Here is an 18,772-nt window from a genome sequence, read left to right on the forward strand (position 1 = left end):
GAGAGAGAGAGAGAGGGAGGCACATACCGGTTCGACGTCAGCTATCTGGAAGACGACTATGAGCAAGACGGCAGCTGTGTTTCGGTTTTGGTGCAAAGGCCTTTCTTGTGTTGTTTCTTGTGTGTTTTCGGATGAGGTCGAGTCAAGATGAGGAAGGGAAGGATTGACTTTGATTTGGAGCATTAGAAGTGAGTCGGCATTTGTTTTGGGCCCAAAACAGTCTTGGGCTGATTGGGATAAATGGCAGAAGAAAGGTCTGAGGCCCACTACTAGAGTAAATGAACAGTGTTTTCCCAACTCAGAATTAGTATATTGTAAATTAGGATGATAGGATCAACTGCCATGAATAGCACTGAACGGGAGGCTAATGATGCAAACACCCTCCAATTCCATATTTATTGGTCTAGCTTAATTGGTGTGGCATGCTCAACTATCGCGCTTTACTAACAAGCTTCCAGCTTCGGCCGACCATTGAGGGTAGACCGCCCATTGATGACAAGTCGAATCTCCTTTGAGCACGGCAATCTACAGCCATGTTGCACATATGCATTCTCTTCTCTTAAAACAATGAAAGTATATACCAAGAGAACAGAGCATTACTCACCTCCATCAAGAATAAAGCTACATGTCCATGTGGCCATGCCATGTCCCTTTAAACCAAACAACTAGCTGGTGCAAGCACAACTCCATGCTAACCACGATTGAATTGTATAAATCCGATAGTTCAGTCTCACTCATCAAAGCTAGACGAAAATATAGACTGGATTTCTGGGTGGCTAAACAATCAAGCTCCAAACTTGTTCAGAGCATCAAAGATTTCTAACCTCTGGTGTTCTCAATCTTCGTATCAGTTTCCATTACGAGTCGATCCCGATTGAGATGACACCCAAGCCTGCCCATCTTGGTGAGTTGATCTCACTTTCCCTCGGGTTTCTTCCTTATCTGTCAAGAACCCTCTCAGGAACAATTGTCAGTAATAACATTCATCTTACATACAAGTAAATCCTCATTGAAGGTGTTGCTTCAGCTGCTATTCTGTTTGGCCAACAATATTTTTTATCGTGTGCAACCGAAAGCTCCTTTTGCTTTTCTTTTCAAGTTAAAAGTTCTAACCAAACATAGTAATAATAATCCAAGGGTAATACTCGATCAAATTAATTACCTACCAATTTTAGACAAATAATCCCCCAAATCCAGTTTAATATAGGCACCATTTACTCGCATTTTGATAGCAAAACTATGCCTACAGGCTATAATACCAATAAAGGAAGCAAAAAGCCGAAGCAAAAAAACTCTGATATCATAATCTTGTTAGTTCCACTAGGTTGCGCAATGCACAGCTGACAAATCCTACTAATACAAGATTGATTGCAAGGAAAACCTGAACGAGCCCTTACATTCCAGGCTTGCGCAACTCAGCAGCTCCATGTGCAAAGTGGCATCGTTCTCCAAAGGTGCAGGTCCCTTTTGCAAAATTATCACATAACTTTGTCCTATAGTTGCTTCCTGGAGGAGCAGGAGCTCCAGAGGCTCCTCTTCCAGGGGTTTTGTTTGGGCCAGACATCAAGACGCTCTGAATTAGCTCTCTCACCAAGGTACTAGCTTGCTGAATCTGTTCAAAGGTCCCCTCGAGTTCAATGTTCCTGAGATTGGGATCCGACTCATGGTCCCGGATTGCAAGTTTGGCTCCTGTCTGGTGACAAATGTGCTTTGAATTTACACCACCCTTCCCAATAATAGCTCCTGCAAGTGAAGCATCTACACTGATCTTTGCAGTAGATGAAGCACCAAAACTAGATGCTGGGCCTTGCATTGGTGCATGTCCTGGCTCCATCCAATTACCCATGCGACCTGGAGCAGGTGCCATGGCACGTGGATCATCATGGCCATAGGATTGAGAAACGGGCTTACCAAGTTCCCTCTCACCATGTGCAAAATGGCATTTGTCACCAAATTTGCAACCTTCAGCAGAGTTATATTTGTTGCATAAGCGGGTTTTAGCAGTAGGGGCACTGGAACCATTTGAATGGGATGGTGGGCCAGCAAAGTTTCTAGATGATTGAGGAGGAGGTGCAAGATTCATAACCTGAGCCACAGCATTGTAGCCACCAGGGACATAGTGCAAGAAATGGCAACTTTCACCAAAAGGACAGCCGGCGGTGCTGAAAACAGAATCACAGAGTAATCCAATCAGATTACTTGTGCAATTTAAATTACCTTCTACAGAGGCATAACTACTCAGGAAATAAGTTTATATTGATTGTTTCCAGTTCACAATCGGTTTTAGACCAATACAGATAGTTAACTGAATAATAATTAGCAGCATCTAGGGACAAAAAGCATAAACCGTCAATAATTTTTTTTTATAAAAATCTCCCTACATGCAAAAACCTCCTGGGCAACTGCATGGCAATGAGAACTCAATATAATATCAAACAAAAAAAAATCTGCAAGATCTAACTCCTAGTATAAATGAGTGCTATAAAGAAAGGAAAAATATATGGCAAAGAAACAGATCATGACAACATTATATATGTTTGTCCTGGTCCAGACATCAGTGAATTGCAGTCCTGAATCTGAGTGCTATTAGGTGTTGTTTTCATCATCTACTGGCAGTTGTGTGCATACAAAATTTGTACTATTTACATAACTGGTTGATGAAATTGCAGATATACTAGACAAATACACCTATCAAAGAGTTAACTGAGTGCGTACTACCGAGAAGACAAGAGGTCAATGAAAGATATGAAAATCTATAAGACCCTAGAGACCCCAAAACAACTCTACCAAACCATATGAGGCAGAAATAAAAAGTTTACTGACCGTAGATCTACTTTGGAAGGCTTACTTTTCGCAGGCAAGTAAACATAGTTCTGTATCCGAAAACTTTATTTGGTATTTAAAATATTGCTAAGACCACTTGTTGAAATTGACTTGCATGAATGGTTTTTACAAGCTTACACAGAAGGTTGTGCAGGTTCAAGAACATATAGTTAGACAAATTACCAGTATAATTGTTCTAACACTTGAACATCTTATCACCACAGTTAAATACAAGTTACATGTCATGCTCGATCTGAAATTCGTAATTCCACTACCACCAAATGTATAAAAGCATTTGCTTATCCTAGAGTTATACATCAAACCAAAGCAAATTGTGTACCTGTACAACAGCTTTGCATTTGAAGTTCATTAGTACAGTTTGCAAGATATTATTTTGTTACAGTTCCAGTTCAAACTCTTTAGTGAACTAACAAAACACCTTAAACTTGTATAAAATAAAGTTCATGATATTTATTTAGACAGGCAAAGATTTGAACCTGAAAAACTTGGTGCATGGCTTCGATTTGCTTCCTACACCAGTTGATAAGGAGTCCAATTCTGTTACAAAACATTAATTACTTTTTCTCAGTTATCTTGATCCTTAATCCACTTAACTATTACACTTTTGAGAGAAAAAATATTAGTGAAACTTATTTCTCCAGATAGTATAACTTCAATAAGCTTTTAGATTAACTATGCAACCAATAAATTCCAAAGGCTATTCCAGCTGAACTCAACATGATTTAAAGTTTTTAAACACCTTCCGCAAACAAGACAGCCAGAGCACAGAAAAGTACTTGCAGTACACATTTAAGTACTTGCTCAGAAAGTACAAAATCACATCGAGGAAAAACACTTACCACTATATCAAACAACGAATTAACCTACTTACAGGAAAATTTCTTACATAATAACAATTCAAAAGCAATGATGGGCAGATAACTATACTAAACTTAAAACCCATCACTAAAAAGCAGATATATTACAGATTCAAAATCAAATAAACCACAAGTTTCGAAAGAAAAAATAAACAATCTAATCCAAGCAAGTCTATCAATTCAAATTGGTAAAACACCATAGAAAATCAAACAAAAACATACAGAACTAGTTAAGAAAACAGATAAACTAAACTTGAAGTAAATTCACGGAATTAAAATTCAAAAAAAAAAAAAAAAGGTAGGAACAGAGAGCGAACCTTGCTTGTTCTTCTTGAAGCCGCCATTAGAATGAAAGGGAGCAGCTTCGTTCCTTCCTCGTTTACGAGTATCCATCATTCACAGATCGAGATCCGAACCGACTCAAAACGACGACGAACCAATCTCGAAGAAACAATAAAAGAATAGGGATTCACCCGAAACGAGAAGAAGTTGGAAAGAATAGAGAAATAGAGTATAGCCCAAACCCTAACCCTAGAAGAGGAACGAGAAGGGTTTTGGAAGATAGAGAGAGAGCAGCTTCGAAAACGAGAGTGGGAAAGTCCAGAACCTCAACCCCCCCTGGGTTATTATTAGCTGTAATTTATCAAAATTTGGTTTTTTTTTTTTGTGGTGAAAATAATTGAGGATTTGGGTAAAGGGCGGTTTAGTTTTGGGCCTGAGTAAACCCGTTACGGAAAGCTGAACAAGGTCGCCGCCAATGTTATGGGTTTGCTTCGCTGGCCTCTGACATAAGCTCGAATCTGTGTGTGAAAGTCTTCAGTACGGGATGTTGTGCCCTACGTGGCCTACGCGAATCAAAAGCTACCAGAGCTTAATTTTGTTTTTCTTGTTCAAAAAAAGAAAGAAAATATTTACCGCATTCATGTCCAGTAGTTATTCACTTACTGCATGTGGCACAACAACTGCACGAGGCCGAATTGGTGGAATAACCCAAATAGACCTGTAAACGGATCAGATCTTGATTAAGATCCGGTCCCGTGGTTTTTAAACTGGTTTGAATTAAAAATTTAACTCGTTTATTAAACAGGTCAGATATGGATCTAGATGGATCTGATCCTTATATTTTTATAACATACAATATTATTGATAAAATATTAAATAATATAATAATTCTCTTGATAACCTATGTTCTTTTTGTACTCTTGTCTAAAAACATTGGTGGTTTAGTATTTTGGTTATATTAGTTTATCGTTAAAGAGTATTTTGGTCATATTATTCAACTTTTGATTTAAATCTTCATTTTGTATAATATTTCATTAGTGTTTTATGAGAAATTATGATAAAATTCTAAAATTATTATTTAAATTTTCAAAATATTTATTTTTATAAACGAATCGGATTAACGGGTCAGGTATCCGTTAACCCGCCGGATACGGATTTGGATTGAGCTATCAAAGATTCGGCGGGTAACGGGTCGGGTCCGAATCCAAAATATTAAATTACTAAACGAGTCCGATCTATGTCGATCTGCCATATCCAGTCAATTTACAGGTCCACTCCCAAATCCATGCCACCGGAAATGAACCCAACCAAATCCACACCATCGGGAATGAACCCATCAAAGAGGCTGAACTCCCCATCCTCATAATCAAACTTGAAGCCCTTATCCCCACTAACGGACCCGAAACCAGCTAAGAAGTCGAAGCCGAACAGCCCTGACTAAGATTCTTCATCGTCCGACAAACAAATGACTCACAAAGAACTATATAAGCTATCAGCAGATATGGCCAGGAAGGGTTGGATCGAATTTTTTGCAAATAGTCCTCATCCAAGGGAAGGCCTTCCCATAGTCGATCTTCCAAAATCATTACTTGATGGATGTGCATGGGGTTCTCACACCCCTGGGAGGAGTGGAGAAAGAGATTTTGTTTATAAGATGTTTTGCCTTAACTTTGGCAAGGGTGGTGCTCACTTGACTAAGGACTGCCTAGATAAGGATACTGCAGGAAGAAAATCAGAGGCACGTTTCCTAGTCATGAGACAAAGTCTGAGAACAAGTAATGTATTGTGTATAAGTTGTGTTTTAACCATCTACTCTACTTATTTCCCTATATGAATATAGGATATGATGTTAGAAATCCTATGATCTACCCAAGTCTTCTGGATATTGGCAACTTAGTTACAGTCTTGTGCTTGTGGGCTATGCTAATAACTTATGGTTGTTTAACTCGCGAAAATATTATGGTTCCATCTAATGTAATATGTGTTGTGGCATGCATTTTATTACCTTGTTTAGTGATAAGAAAAAAACAGCTGGGGATCGAATCCTCCCAATTGTTATTAGAGTTAGATCTCTCTTGACACAGATGAATCTTGGACTTATGAAACTGTTTAAAGGTATTTTGTGATTTAGATCAAAAAGTTCAAAATACCAATTCCACAAAAGAGACTATCATACAGGTAATGTCGGTCCTGTATAATTTGAGGTCATGTGCATACTAAATGTGGCCTTTTTGTGTGTGTAAATCATCCACTTATAATATAAATTTAATATCAGGCGAGAAATTATTATGATCTCTATAAATTACAACAGAGAAAAAGAGAGCTTCATTTATTGCCAACTCTCCCATTCAACAACTTCCTCGAAATCTTGCTTTTCCAATCCAGACTATCTCGTTCAATGGAGCACAACACTATTTTGCCAAGAATTACTGACAAAATACAACACTATCTCGATGAAAGAATACGACAGACTTGGAAGAAGTTGAGAATCGAGGAAGATATGCGCGAAAAAAAGGGGGGGGGGGGGGGGGGGCGCAAAAAAAGGGAGACCGTAAGTCTCGAACGACCGTCTCAAACTGAGGCGGAGAAGGTTGATCTAAATACTTAACCAATTATGCAACAAAACATTTGTTAGCATATCAACTTATTTGTTATTTAAGGTATACCTAGATGATATTTTTCATCGGAGGCCCTGTGCGATCGCACACATCGCACGGCCCAAAGGCCGCCCCTGCATACGGGCTGCTAGTAACCTCTAATTTTAAAAGATGAGTTTTTCAGTTAAATGGTGTCTGGACACTTCAAAGACTGTTAAAACAGTAAGTGGATTTAAGTTCCCTGTATATTTAGTGGTTCTTCGACTACCGTACCTCCCAACTTTTTCGATAGAGGGAGAAAATAGTTGAAAAACCCTATAAGCATCTAAGGTTCTGTGTGAAAAGCAATAAGCTCATTTCATAACCTAATCTGTAAACAAAAGTGATGTACCACGAAGTAAAGAGTGATCCTAGACTAAACAATGGATAGTCATAAAACGATCATGTTTAGATAGAACAGAAATATTAATATTAAACATATATTGTTTCAAAGGTGGATAGACCTCCACATTGAACCTTAGCAGGAAATACAACAACATCATTGAAAGGTAAAAAAGCAGCAAAGTTAAGAGCAGCTTGCTCATCAAGTTTGGTATCAACCTCTGTTCAAAATAACGCGCCTCAAGGTGTGGCGTGACTTCTCAATTTCGCCTCAAGGCTCCCCTTGAAAGGCTTTTGTCACAAAAGGAGAGGAAAAGGCGCGCCTCGGCGCCTTGAGGCGTCACTATTGTGTGTGTGATTTTTTTCTCTACCCTAAAACTACATCGTTTTGGTGAAACTCGAAAGAGAAAAAATAAAATTGTTTGACTTCTTTCAATTCATTCATGACCAACTTCTATCATTTTCTCTTTCATATTATGAGTGAATGATTTTATGTTGTTGTGTGTTTGTCATTAAGAATTTTAGACATTATGTTTGTGATGTAGCTACTTAAATTTTAATTTTAAATGTATTAATTATTTTTAATGATTTTATTTCTATAATTTATTATTTTTATTTATGAAAATAGAGATTTAGAATGCACGAAAGACTTCACCTTTTAACCTCAAGGCTTTCGAGGCTCAAAAGCCTTGAGGCTCCGACTCGATGTCTCGCCTCACGCTTTTGCTATTTTAAACATTGGTATCAACTAAACAAAAGATATCCAACTTGAGAAGATTTACAAGAAACAAGGGTTGGGAAAGAAAATCATTATTTCCACAGCCTCGACAGTTCCACATGGCAGGCTTCATTTTGTATATGACAGAGTTTGAGTCAGAAGAAATAGTCAGTTTGCCATCCTCTTTAGCGCAAGAGCTCTTCTTGGGACTTCTATAAGGAGAAACACAACAAGAAGATCATCATGACCGGTCGTATTAGGTTTAGATAGAGCTGGATGAAAGGCTTCATCCTCAAGGGTCATTTGATGATCAGTCATGACATTGTGAGTAGGGTGCCATAATTAGGGACAGTCATAATAGGCGAGCCCTGAAAATCATTATGAATAAATTGTCCAGCAATTGAAGGATGTGGGATTGCAATATCATACTTGAGGAATTCATTTAGATTAGTCAATAAAGCAGTCACATAAGCATCATTATCAAATAAAGCGGGGGATTTGTCAAACTCAAATTCTTCAATGTCATGTTTTTCATAAGGAGAGAAACCAAAGTAATTTTCCAAGTTGAAGGTCAGGATCTTGCCTTACAACGAGTATAAGGTCAGGATCTTGCCGCCTTGGGGTTACCATGATGAGAAGGATGGAAAGGAGAGTGGACAAAGGAGGCCATCCGAGCATGTTGTTGAGTAGTAGTGCGAGCTTGTGGGAAAACCAACATAAGGTCATTAGGAATTGTGCCGAACCTGGGGAAATCGAAAGTAGTGTTAGGAAGGTAAACTTGAAATTGGTTCTCATCAGCGAACCGCTCATCTAACAGAAAGGGACGGTCTTCGACAACACTAGGATAATAGCCAAGAGGGCGATCCAGCCTTCCACAATAAAAGCATGATTCCAACAGGGTTTCATAATGCAAATATATTTTAGAGATAACATTAGAGCGACGATCTGCTTTAAGGTGAAGGATATGTGGCTAAGCATGAAACGTGGACATACAAATACAACATCGAGCAAATAAACTTGTCTATATCAACTATCAAGTAGGGGTGGGCATAAAAAACCAGTTTAGGGAATCTGCTTTAGGTCAGTCCCGTTTATATATAACCGGATGGGACACGGGACGGATAATTCAAGTCTCGTTTAGGCCTGTCCCGTCCCGTCCCGTCCCTTTTAATGATTGATTTTTATTGATTAAGATGTGATTTGAGCATTTCATTTAAGTGTTTTGATCTTAGCTCTTTGTTTTTTAAAATTACTAGGTTGTCTTCAATTTAATAATAATGATGTTTAATACTTTAATTTGTTGATTGTTGTAAACTCTCTTCTTGCACCCTAGTAGTGATGCAAATTTAGAAAAAGTAAGTAGTATAAACTCTCTTATTACATCATGTTGTACTTGTAAATATGTTACAAGTACTTATTAATACATAATAGAGTAGAAAACACTATAAAACTATGAAACTCTTTCTTTTGCTTGCAAGTTTATTTTCAACTTTTTTTTACTCGGGATTGGGCCCGTCTTGTCCCGTCTAATCCCGGTTGGACCGGGATAGGGCCCGGGTGGGATAAAATCTAAAAAACGCAAAACCCGTCCCGATTTCAATGTTCAGGACGAGCCGTGAGATTAGCTCTATCTCGTCCCAACTCGTCCCATGCCCAGCCCTATCAAGGGTATCATCATCAATTTTTTAAGAGACCAATTTCTTTAGTAACACTTGCAATACCAAATTACCAATAGGGTTCCTGTAGTAGAAATGCAAGAAGGGAAAACGCACCCAAACAATAAGATATTCGAGAATTCACATCTGATGATGGTCGAGAATTCACTCCCATTACCTTCACATGTCATGTGAAGGTAAAGTATGGAACATCAAACATCAATTAAACACATGACTTATACTACTCATTCAACTAATTTGATCATGTAATAATCCACATTAGGATTACTCGTTAACGGTTTATCAAGTTTGATGGATTTGCCCTCGGAAACAAGAAGTTTCGGCGTTGGAGGGATAATATCATATTAGACACTAGTTTTAAATTGAAGTTCATATTAGACACTAGTTTTAAATTGAAGTACATCAAAATAAATATGTAGTAAGAGATGAGAGAATATTTTTTGGTTTTGTAAGAGATGAGAGAATTGTCTTAGCAGTGCACCCTGGTGGAAGATGGTGTGATGTTACAAGGTGGTGCCCAAGCTGGTGAAAGTTGGGGTAATGCTTCTTCTTGCTTTTGATACTTTTGATGACGGAGAAAAGTGGTGTTATGGAGAAAATGGTGTTATGTTGGTGGTGAGGTGGAGCCTAAGAAATTGTGGACCGGTGGCGATGACACTAGAGCTGAACCCTTTCTATTCAAGTCCAAAGGCCCAGTGATGCAGATGGGGGCAAACCGGTCAATACACAGGGGCGCCAAAAACAACGAACAGATCAACGCTCTGTCGTCCCCCTCCGTTTCGGCATTTACAAAGTTGCCCAACACCAACCTTCCAACAAACCAAAGCTTTCCTTGGTTTCATCGAACCCACACTCCCCTACTCCCATTATATAAAACACAACACCCCAACCCTTCCTTCTTTGCTCTCCCAAACACCATCACACTTCCAAGGTACGTCTCGGATCTTCCTAGGTAACAATGTATGCATGCATCTCATTTTCATTTCTGAACTCTGATCTTCCTGCTGTTCTGGTTCCAATCCTATGTTGTTACTGGGTTCTTTCCCTGTTTGTGTTTCTAAGTTGTCTGATTTACTTGTTTGGATAAAGAGAGGTTGATTCAGATTGCTCAAATGTGGGTTTACTGTTGTGTCACTTCAAGTGTTGCCTATTGATGTGATCCCAGTAATTTCTTGATTAGTTTTCTAGTTCCTTGTGATCATCTATATGGTAAAGTTCATAACTTTCATTCATTTGAAGATTTAGTCAAGTAAAGGTTGAGTCTTTGGACTGATGTTACTGTGGTCTTACAATCTACACTGACTAGACTAAGATATATTTGATTGCTAGCTGTTATATATCTTGTAAACGAAACAATTCAAATTATATTGGAATTTTTAGTAAATGAAGTTCAATTTGCTAAGAGTATAGTGGTTATCACGTAAGCTGTTTGCTTATATATAAAGGGTTTTGAATTTTGCAGAGTTCTGTTTTGGTTTCTGGTGATCTGCATCGAAAATGGCCACCACTGCAGCTCCTGGTTCACACATGGCAGCAATTAAGCCTTGTGTATCTTCTTCCCGGAGAACATACATGTCATGCACTGCCAATTTCGGCGCAAACAGTGAAGTGGCAGTTTCTAAAGGACTTAGAAGCTCTTCCAACATCTCATCAAGGCAACCATTCTTCCGCAGCGTCCAGTCAGGTCCTGTGAAATCTGTGAAGGTTATCACAAGAGCGATGTCAGCATCTGCTGAGAACACTCCATTGCCAGGATTGCCTGTTGATTTAAGAGGTCAAGCTCCTTTCTTATTGCAATTATGTTTAAGTGCATAGCATTTTACTTATTTATATTTTGTTTGGTAGTGTGTGCTTCTCTGTTTTAACCAACTTTGCACTAGTGTTGGCACACAAATAGAGCTACAGGAGTTATAAGGGTTCACAGTTACATTTTAACTACAAAAGCAGCATCCTTGTAACCCTCATTTTGACCGAGAAAAAAAACCGCATCCAGATTGCAATCTTGCCTTATCTAGGATACTTATATGTACCTAAATAATCAAGTGGATTCAAACCATAGAGGCAATACGAACTAAAACTTGTTGAAACGAGTCAGAGATATATTTCTGAAGCTTTTTGGTATGGTTCTTGTCGTCATCCTCGGTGATACCTATAATGGTGATGTAAATAAAGATGGATGCAGGTTGTACCTTTTGAATTTTTGTTCCAGACAACTAATAGAATTGTTGCTTTAAATCAAGAAGATAGCATACTGTATTTGACTACCTGTTGAAAGATGGATGTATGTATTGTCTCCTGAATATAAGAGAAACAAAAATTAGTTATGAAATGTATTGTGTTTGTCACATTGGTTCCCTGGTCCATAAATTGATAGTTTTCCACGAGAAAATGTAAGACCGCTGTATCTAACAATGGGACAGCTGTTTGCAGGTAAGAGAGCATTCATTGCTGGTGTGGCTGATGATAATGGATATGGATGGGCAATAGCAAAGTCACTTGCTGCTGCCGGTGCTGAAATTCTTCTTGGTACATGGGTGCCGGTATGCAAATTGATCTAATCCAGTTCTCCCGTTTGCTATTGAAAAGAAAAATCTGATCCAGTTCTCAGTTGTGGAGCTTTAGCTTCTGAAAATTTGTTTAGTTTTTCATGAATTCTTATTCCTTATAGGCACTTAACATTTTCGAGTCCAGTTTAAGGCGTGGGAAGTTTGATGAATCACGCGTGTAAGAGCTCTACTTTTCCTTTCCAGCATTTCATGCAACTCTGTTGATGTTTTCTAAGTATTTGTACTTTTTATGTCATTTCTAATTTTTTGTTCTCCCTTTTTTGGTCGTTAGATTGCCCGACGGTTCTTTGATGGAAATTACAAAAGTCTATCCATTGGATGCAGTTTTTGACAACCCTGATGATGTTCCTGAAGATGTACAGACCCTCCTGCTCATTTTCTGAAGTATGAATTATGTGTAATTGAACTTGTGGTGATGTTCGTATTGTGGTTCTATGCAGATTAAATCAAACAAACGCTACATGGGGTCCTCAAAGTGGACGGTTAAGGTACATCTTCCGTTGACCATATTACTATTCAACTGAAGTAAACAATTAGGAAATTGAGTCATGGGCACAGTGGTCACAAATGACTGTTTCTGCTAAAGAAAAAGAAGAAGAAATAAAAAAGAGTCACAAGTGAGTGAACTTTTAGCTTGAGTGCAAGGCCCTGACATTCAGAAGCAGAAGTAAGGAGTGCCTTTGGTTCATCTGCCACCTCCCTCCCCCAGTTAAAGAATTTGCAAAAAAACATCTAAATCTAACATATTTCATGTGCTTTAACTATTCAAGACCTTGGACACCCCAAAGATATACTGAAAGCTTTTGTTTTTTCTTTTTTAATATAGCCTTGGCCTTGCAGAAAACCTCCATCCTTGGTTACATGACCATTAGTTTGGTTGGCTACATGTATCTAGATGTCTCTTGTTATTGAATTTCATGGTGAATGACATGCTTGATACCTGTGTAGCTTATTTGCAAAGCTATGTCTTCAGGTGTTTCTTGTCTCTAAACTTTGTTGGAGATGTATTCTTGAATGTGTTGAGCTTATTTGCTATTTTATAGTTCTGTAGGTTAGATGATGAGTTCAGAAAAGTGGCCAAGCTAGCAACTTTAACTTTTTTTCTTTAAAAATTTTTTGTAGGAGGTTGCTGAATCTGTTAAAGAGGATTTTGGAAGCATTGATATCCTAGTCCATTCCCTGGCTAATGGACCAGAGGTGAACGCTTCTTTACATTCTTTGTTTATCAATATTTTTTGAAATCTTCATGGTACTTACGGAGTCAATGTGTCATGCTCAGGTTGTCAAACCTCTGTTGGAAACGTCAAGATATGGATATCTTGCAGCTATCTCTGCATCAAGCTACTCGTTTATTTCTTTACTCCAGCATTTTGCTCCAATAATGAACCCAGGCACGTTATAATCTATTTATTTTGTTTCTTCGCTTTCCACTTTTTCCAAGATTCCCGTGACGTCCCAGCTAGTGTTGTTAGAAAGCCTAGAATCTAAGGATCAATGGTAACATGACAGGTGGTGCGTCAATCTCTCTGACATACATTGCTTCCGAGAGGATCATTCCCGGGTATGTATCTTCTTGCATTGCAACTATCAGTGGGCAGCATTCTCAGAAGAAAGTTTAATGATTGTCTTGTATACTTGCAGATATGGAGGAGGTATGAGTTCAGCTAAGGCTGCTCTAGAGAGTGACACACGTGTGAGTCTCTTTTTAATTGGTTTCATTTCACTTAGTTATGTTCAAATTGATCTTTTGTTGATATATATATTTTTTAGTTTTATACTTTTTTATTTATTTAATGAGCCTCATTTCTGTGCTTGATATAGGTGCTGGCATTTGAAGCTGGAAGAAAGCACAGAGTCAGAGTCAACACAATATCTGCAGGTAAAAATAACCTATGTTTACAGAACAGTCTGAAACTTACCCCAAACATGGACATTACCATCTTGAGACTTAAGCTTATGACAATAAGTGTTTTGATGTCAAAAGATCAATATGATGGCGATATGCTGTTGATGAAGTAATTAGGAGCCTTCTTCTTGGATGAATGTCAATCTGACTATCTTATTTTTGCTCTCAAGTTCTATTAACATCTTTCTCATCCTACTCTTGGGGTGAAAATGTGTTTCATAGAGATAAACCGACATCTTCTTGGTAACTTGTTCTAATGAAAGCATAGTCTCATCAACATCTCTCAGAAGAAATGGGGTGCACTTCTTGTATGCTGTGTCTTATGCTTTCCACAGAGATAGTCTGCACAAACTGATGATTTGATTGCTTCTCAATTCTGTCTCACTTTTATTATACTTATGTTCTCTTTCCTTATATGCAGGCCCATTAAGAAGTCGTGCTGCAAAAGCTATTGGTTTTATCGATATGATGATTGATTATTCATCAGCCAATGCTCCCTTACCGAAAGAGTTATCTGCTGGTGAGTAATCAAGTACACAACTTCTTCAAGGATCATGATATCTTTGACTTATCATACTAGTTAGCCCAGAATTAATGCATAATTGCAAGAAAACCAGATGCTGGTGCATCCATTACATATCTTTTCATTATCTATTTCTCTGACCTTACATAACTTTATACATACGGAAACAGAGGAGGTGGGGAACGTTGCTGCCTTCCTTGCGTCACCATTGGCGTCAGCAATCACCGGCAGTGTTGTATATGTCGACAATGGTCTAAATGCAATGGGCGTGGGAGTTGACAGCCCAATTTTTGAAAATCTTGAGCTTCCAAAAGAAGCCTAGTGCTATGCTCTATAGACTATATAGGTTGAGATAATAAGGATTGCGTTATTGTAGTGCTGTGTTTTCTATCGAGTATTGAGGTCAAAGTGTAGGTCATTCTGTACTATGGAACAATTTTCTCATCTTTTTAGCTAGAACCCATTTTTGCTCTTTGCATTATGTATCATGTATCCAGAATAACATCATAAGACAGTTATCTTTTTTAAATTAATCACAATTCAGGCCCGACTCAAAGCTAAGGTGAAGATTTTCATTGCAACTTGCACATTCTCACGGTATTATTTTGATGTTCTCATTATGTTAAAGAAAGCTCGTCATGGGCAGGTATGGGAGCTGCAACCCTTGTCAGTCTTATCTAAGACCTCTATTTCATGACCTCCAGCCATTATCATATACTTTTGTCCACAACATATACTAGATCTCAATCCTTAATAGGATTGATCCACAAGGTGACTGATGAAACATTTTGCCATTCAAATACATAATCAAGAAGTACTGCTTGTCCAAGCTCGATGCCCACCTGGGGCAAAGCTAAGAAAGGTAAAATTCAGAATCGTCTTAAAAACCCGACTATTTTCTATACACAAGCATCAGGGAAAAATGAAATTTACATCAGAGAAAATGTAATAGGAGGGAGGATACAGTCCTAGGCAGTCTATATATGAACAAAAAAAAGCACAAAATTCTGACGACAGACCTAATGGACTGGTAGCTGGAGCGATTGTTATATGTTCATTCAGTAACTCCTTAATGTCAGCCAAGTGACTGCTAGTTAAAACTTACAAGCCTAGTTTCTAAATGTCAGAAACATGATATAGAGATCATCTCTTGGACATATCATATCAGTTTACGCTTCCCTTTACGAGTGGGTGCGGCTCTTGCAGCATAATCACATTCGGCGCTGTCTTCAGCAATTGATATACTACTATCAGTTCCAACGGGCTGCTCCCGTGTAACCAAGCCTCTGTTCCTCGAAAACTTCCTAATTGGTGTTGTACCTATTGTTGCAGGAGTTTCTTCTGGTTGCGAGTTGTTTGATATGTCTGCTGGAAACCTATGTGGCATCAGCTCCTCTCCGGTCCCAACAACCTCCTTCATTAACTGAACATGCCGAAAAAGCAACGGTTTAGTAAAGGGAAAATAGGAACCCTTTTTTACTGATCAATCAAGACTAATATAAAACACAATCAGTAAAATTTAAAAATACCTTCCAGTCCTTGAAATCATATCTGAAGATCAAGTGGAAGTAAGCAACATCCCCTGAGGCAATTGCTTTGGCAGCAGGAGCATTTCTTGGCGCTGGCGTGTCAAACACAAAGCAATACATGAATGACCAAATGACACAAAGCAAAGAATAAACACGGATACAAGTAAGAGGGTTTGCAAAGTAGGATCTTACACACTAGATGATGGCCTTCCTCATTCACTTTCATTTCAACACGCCCATCTTTAACAAGAAATGATAGGGCAAACACATTTTCCACTGTCTGTGAAAAAGAATTTCCATTTAACACTAGATTTTCAAGCCTGACCCTTCTCTCTTTCCTCAAGATATTAAACATAGTGGACACGTTTTTAACAGTCTCTGTTTCCTCTTCTTCAACAGTATCACCAAGCTGCAACAAAATTTACAGTGAACTTTAGCTTAAATGCTCCAAGTACCCGGTAAGAACAGAACATATTCCAACTAAAAGAAAAGATAATAATTCAGCGCAAATGACAAGTAATGATGCTGCTACTTTCTGGTAAGTGTTATAACTTGGATTTAAGTCTCACCTCTTGAGGGGTATCATTGTCTGTAGGATTCCCACGTCTGTGACGTTGATAAGGCTTTCTTCGCTTCACTTCAGCATTCATAGGCCCGATCCTGAATGAAGAGCAAACCAAACTAGTAAGCATTTAAAGAATTCAAAACAAATGGAACACCAAAAAAAAAATGTGACAATGATTCCGTTTTTATTACATAGTGCAGCATCGAGGGCTTCTCTGGAAAACATGTGACACCGCATTCCCAATGTCCCTCCAATATATTGAGCTGCTGCCATTACCACTTGGTTTCCTGAAGTCAGTAAGAATACAGTTGATGAAACCCGAAGCTGTAATCCCTTCCTTGTTATGTGCCCTTACAGAGGTCATCAAGGTGCTTGCAATGTCCAAAAGCGCCTCCGCATCCGCTACTTGCTCTCTTGGATTTCTTACTGCAATGCATTGCAAACCATGCCACCATTCAATTAAGCAACACACGGCCGGTACAATGTTACTCTACACACACCTATCTTCTATCATAAAAGGAAATTCAAAACCAATATCAGTGACAAACAAGTAAAAGTACCCAGCTGGTGCAAGCTCTCCACTTGCTCAATGATGGAATCGAACTTCTTCGAGTCTGCTCTTGTGAGATCTTCTCTTTCATCTTCAAGGAAAGAACATCCAACTCAGTTTGGTAACAAACTAATCATGAAGCCAAACATGAAACACATACGAGTAGCTAGATACTAAGACAAATACGATACCATAGAGGATGGTCTTGACGGTGTGGTAGCGTGAACGGAGTGCTCTAGGGTCAGTCACCGGCACCGCCGCGGGGTGATCAGGTTCGTCCGTTTCATCTCCACCGCTACCAGTGGCACAACCCAACTCGCGTTTCACCATCCCTACAACTCGGAAACTTCTCCGGTAAGATAAGGAGGGAAAGGTTTGTATATTCTCGGTGATTCTTCCGGTTTTAGAATGAGAGGAAAAATCGAGGAATTATATAAATTAAGGTTGTGTGTTTTTGAGTAGAAAACCCTATTGGAATCGTACAAGGCAAGATTCAGGAATTTGAAGGGGTGTTTCCCTCTTCGACTGGTGGACAACTCGATAGACGGCTCAGATTTCTCCACGTATCTCTTAAACATTATTATTTCGATACTAAATGGCTAAAGAAAACACTCCTAGAAGATTGCTATCGACGCTATTCCCTTTGAGCATTCATTACGGAGAAGTGCCGGATATGTGGCAGATTGGGTGCCCAACTCAGTTTTGGTGTTGATGTTTCATGGGCTTTGGGTGCGCACAACAAATTGGGGTCCGTGTTGGACTCCGGCTCCTCCATGGACCAAGATAATGTCTACGGTTTTGTGTTTGAGATTTCGGTTCGGCACATCGGATACTGGCAATCTTTTGCAGTAGTGAAGAAAGATTCAAGCTATTTAGCGGAGCATGGAGTGTACAATGAATGTACCTATTAATGTTACCTCATCTTCTTGTTCATGGCAGCAGGAGAGTATATAACGGTCATTCTAGCTGGAGGCTTGTACAAGTTCATTTTGTTTTGATGATGCTCCAGATAGTGTTTTAGACACGTTACAAGATGATTCTATTTAACTCGATCGAGTGATGTTTTAACAGATTTGATTGTCTTTTCACACTCTGTTTGACCGATGAAAATGGTTCTTTCAAATATGTCATAAATTACTATTTTGTCCTCTATTTATTAAAACCTATTTTGAAATAGTATAAAGTGTATAAGAATTGTATCGTCTTTTTCTTTCTCAGTTTTGATGACAAAACGAGCTATAGAGCAAGTCCACCGGTGAGAAAAAAAATCCAACCCAGGTTGGATCCACATAGGCAAAGTAACCCAGCCCAAATTTTTTTGTTTCTACCCATAAATGAGATATCTCCCCAATTCAACTTGGGTTACTTGGAAAATGAGCAAACTGACCCAAGCTAGAGAAGTAATCCAGCCCAGGTGAGTTCTTTCCACCTCAGCCCAGCCCACACACGTGGCTGACTTCAGCGGCTCGCCTCCCTTTCTTCGACGCGCTAGCAGGGAGTGTCTCTCCCACGGACGAACTAGCGCCAGCTCTTTGCGTGTGGGATGCAACTCGTTGCCGGGGTGGCGCAAGGCAGGGGGGCTGCTTGCTGCTGTGCGTGCTGAGCGGTTGAGCGTGCGGAGGAGGCTGGGGTGCTCGTCGTCAGAAGGTGGGTGCTCGTCGTCAGCAGCCTAGAGAAGAAATATGGGTGCCCAGAGCAGAATCGATTGGGTACAGAAGCCCAGAGAAGAAATTTTAAGGTTTTTTTTCTTTTTAATTTATAAATTTATAGGAAAAAT

At 39.0% G+C, this 18,772-nt stretch overlaps 4 protein-coding genes across 4 annotated transcripts in view; 1 reads left to right on the forward strand and 3 right to left on the reverse strand.

Annotated features, from left to right (window-relative positions):
* LOC101291357 (hexokinase-like) overlaps nucleotides 1–662 on the reverse strand; it is a 4,928-nt gene extending 4,266 nt beyond the window's left edge. Inside the window, exons 1-2 of the mRNA XM_004304320.1 lie at nucleotides 605–662; nucleotides 28–525 (exon numbers count right to left, since the gene is read on the reverse strand). Of these exons, the coding sequence (XP_004304368.1) occupies nucleotides 28–183 (156 nt within the window). The 5' untranslated portion in view covers nucleotides 184–525; nucleotides 605–662. The remainder of the gene's footprint in view (nucleotides 1–27; nucleotides 526–604) is intronic.
* A 479-nt stretch (nucleotides 663–1,141) lies between these two features.
* On the reverse strand, nucleotides 1,142–4,276 carry LOC101291648 (zinc finger CCCH domain-containing protein 14-like). Its single transcript, XM_004304321.1, has 3 exons — nucleotides 4,019–4,276; nucleotides 3,321–3,381; nucleotides 1,142–2,162 (listed from the first exon to the last, which is right to left on the reverse strand). The coding sequence occupies exons 1-3, from the start codon at nucleotides 4,095–4,097 to the stop codon at nucleotides 1,394–1,396; spliced, it is 909 nt and encodes a 302-aa protein (XP_004304369.1). The 5' UTR covers nucleotides 4,098–4,276; the 3' UTR covers nucleotides 1,142–1,393.
* Nucleotides 4,277–10,166: 5,890 nt separating this feature from the next.
* Nucleotides 10,167–14,926, forward strand: LOC101291943 (enoyl-[acyl-carrier-protein] reductase [NADH], chloroplastic-like). Its single transcript, XM_004304322.1, has 13 exons — nucleotides 10,167–10,286; nucleotides 10,818–11,129; nucleotides 11,786–11,895; nucleotides 12,024–12,079; nucleotides 12,194–12,278; nucleotides 12,363–12,410; nucleotides 13,045–13,119; nucleotides 13,202–13,313; nucleotides 13,432–13,483; nucleotides 13,564–13,615; nucleotides 13,744–13,801; nucleotides 14,250–14,348; nucleotides 14,522–14,926. The coding sequence occupies exons 2-13, from the start codon at nucleotides 10,853–10,855 to the stop codon at nucleotides 14,671–14,673; spliced, it is 1,176 nt and encodes a 391-aa protein (XP_004304370.1). The 5' UTR covers nucleotides 10,167–10,286; nucleotides 10,818–10,852; the 3' UTR covers nucleotides 14,674–14,926.
* A 584-nt stretch (nucleotides 14,927–15,510) lies between these two features.
* LOC101301232 (non-structural maintenance of chromosome element 4-like) lies at nucleotides 15,511–17,325 on the reverse strand. The gene is made up of 7 exons (XM_004306169.1): nucleotides 17,187–17,325; nucleotides 17,006–17,086; nucleotides 16,637–16,871; nucleotides 16,450–16,540; nucleotides 16,073–16,289; nucleotides 15,881–15,972; nucleotides 15,511–15,774 (listed from the first exon to the last, which is right to left on the reverse strand). Exons 1-7 carry the CDS (start codon nucleotides 17,323–17,325, stop codon nucleotides 15,511–15,513), a joined length of 1,119 nt encoding a protein of 372 aa, XP_004306217.1.
* Nucleotides 17,326–18,772: the final 1,447 nt, after the last annotated feature.

This window comes from Fragaria vesca, linkage group LG6, assembly GCF_000184155.1.
Source record: "Fragaria vesca subsp. vesca linkage group LG6, FraVesHawaii_1.0, whole genome shotgun sequence".
NCBI lineage: Eukaryota > Viridiplantae > Streptophyta > Magnoliopsida > Rosales > Rosaceae > Fragaria > Fragaria vesca.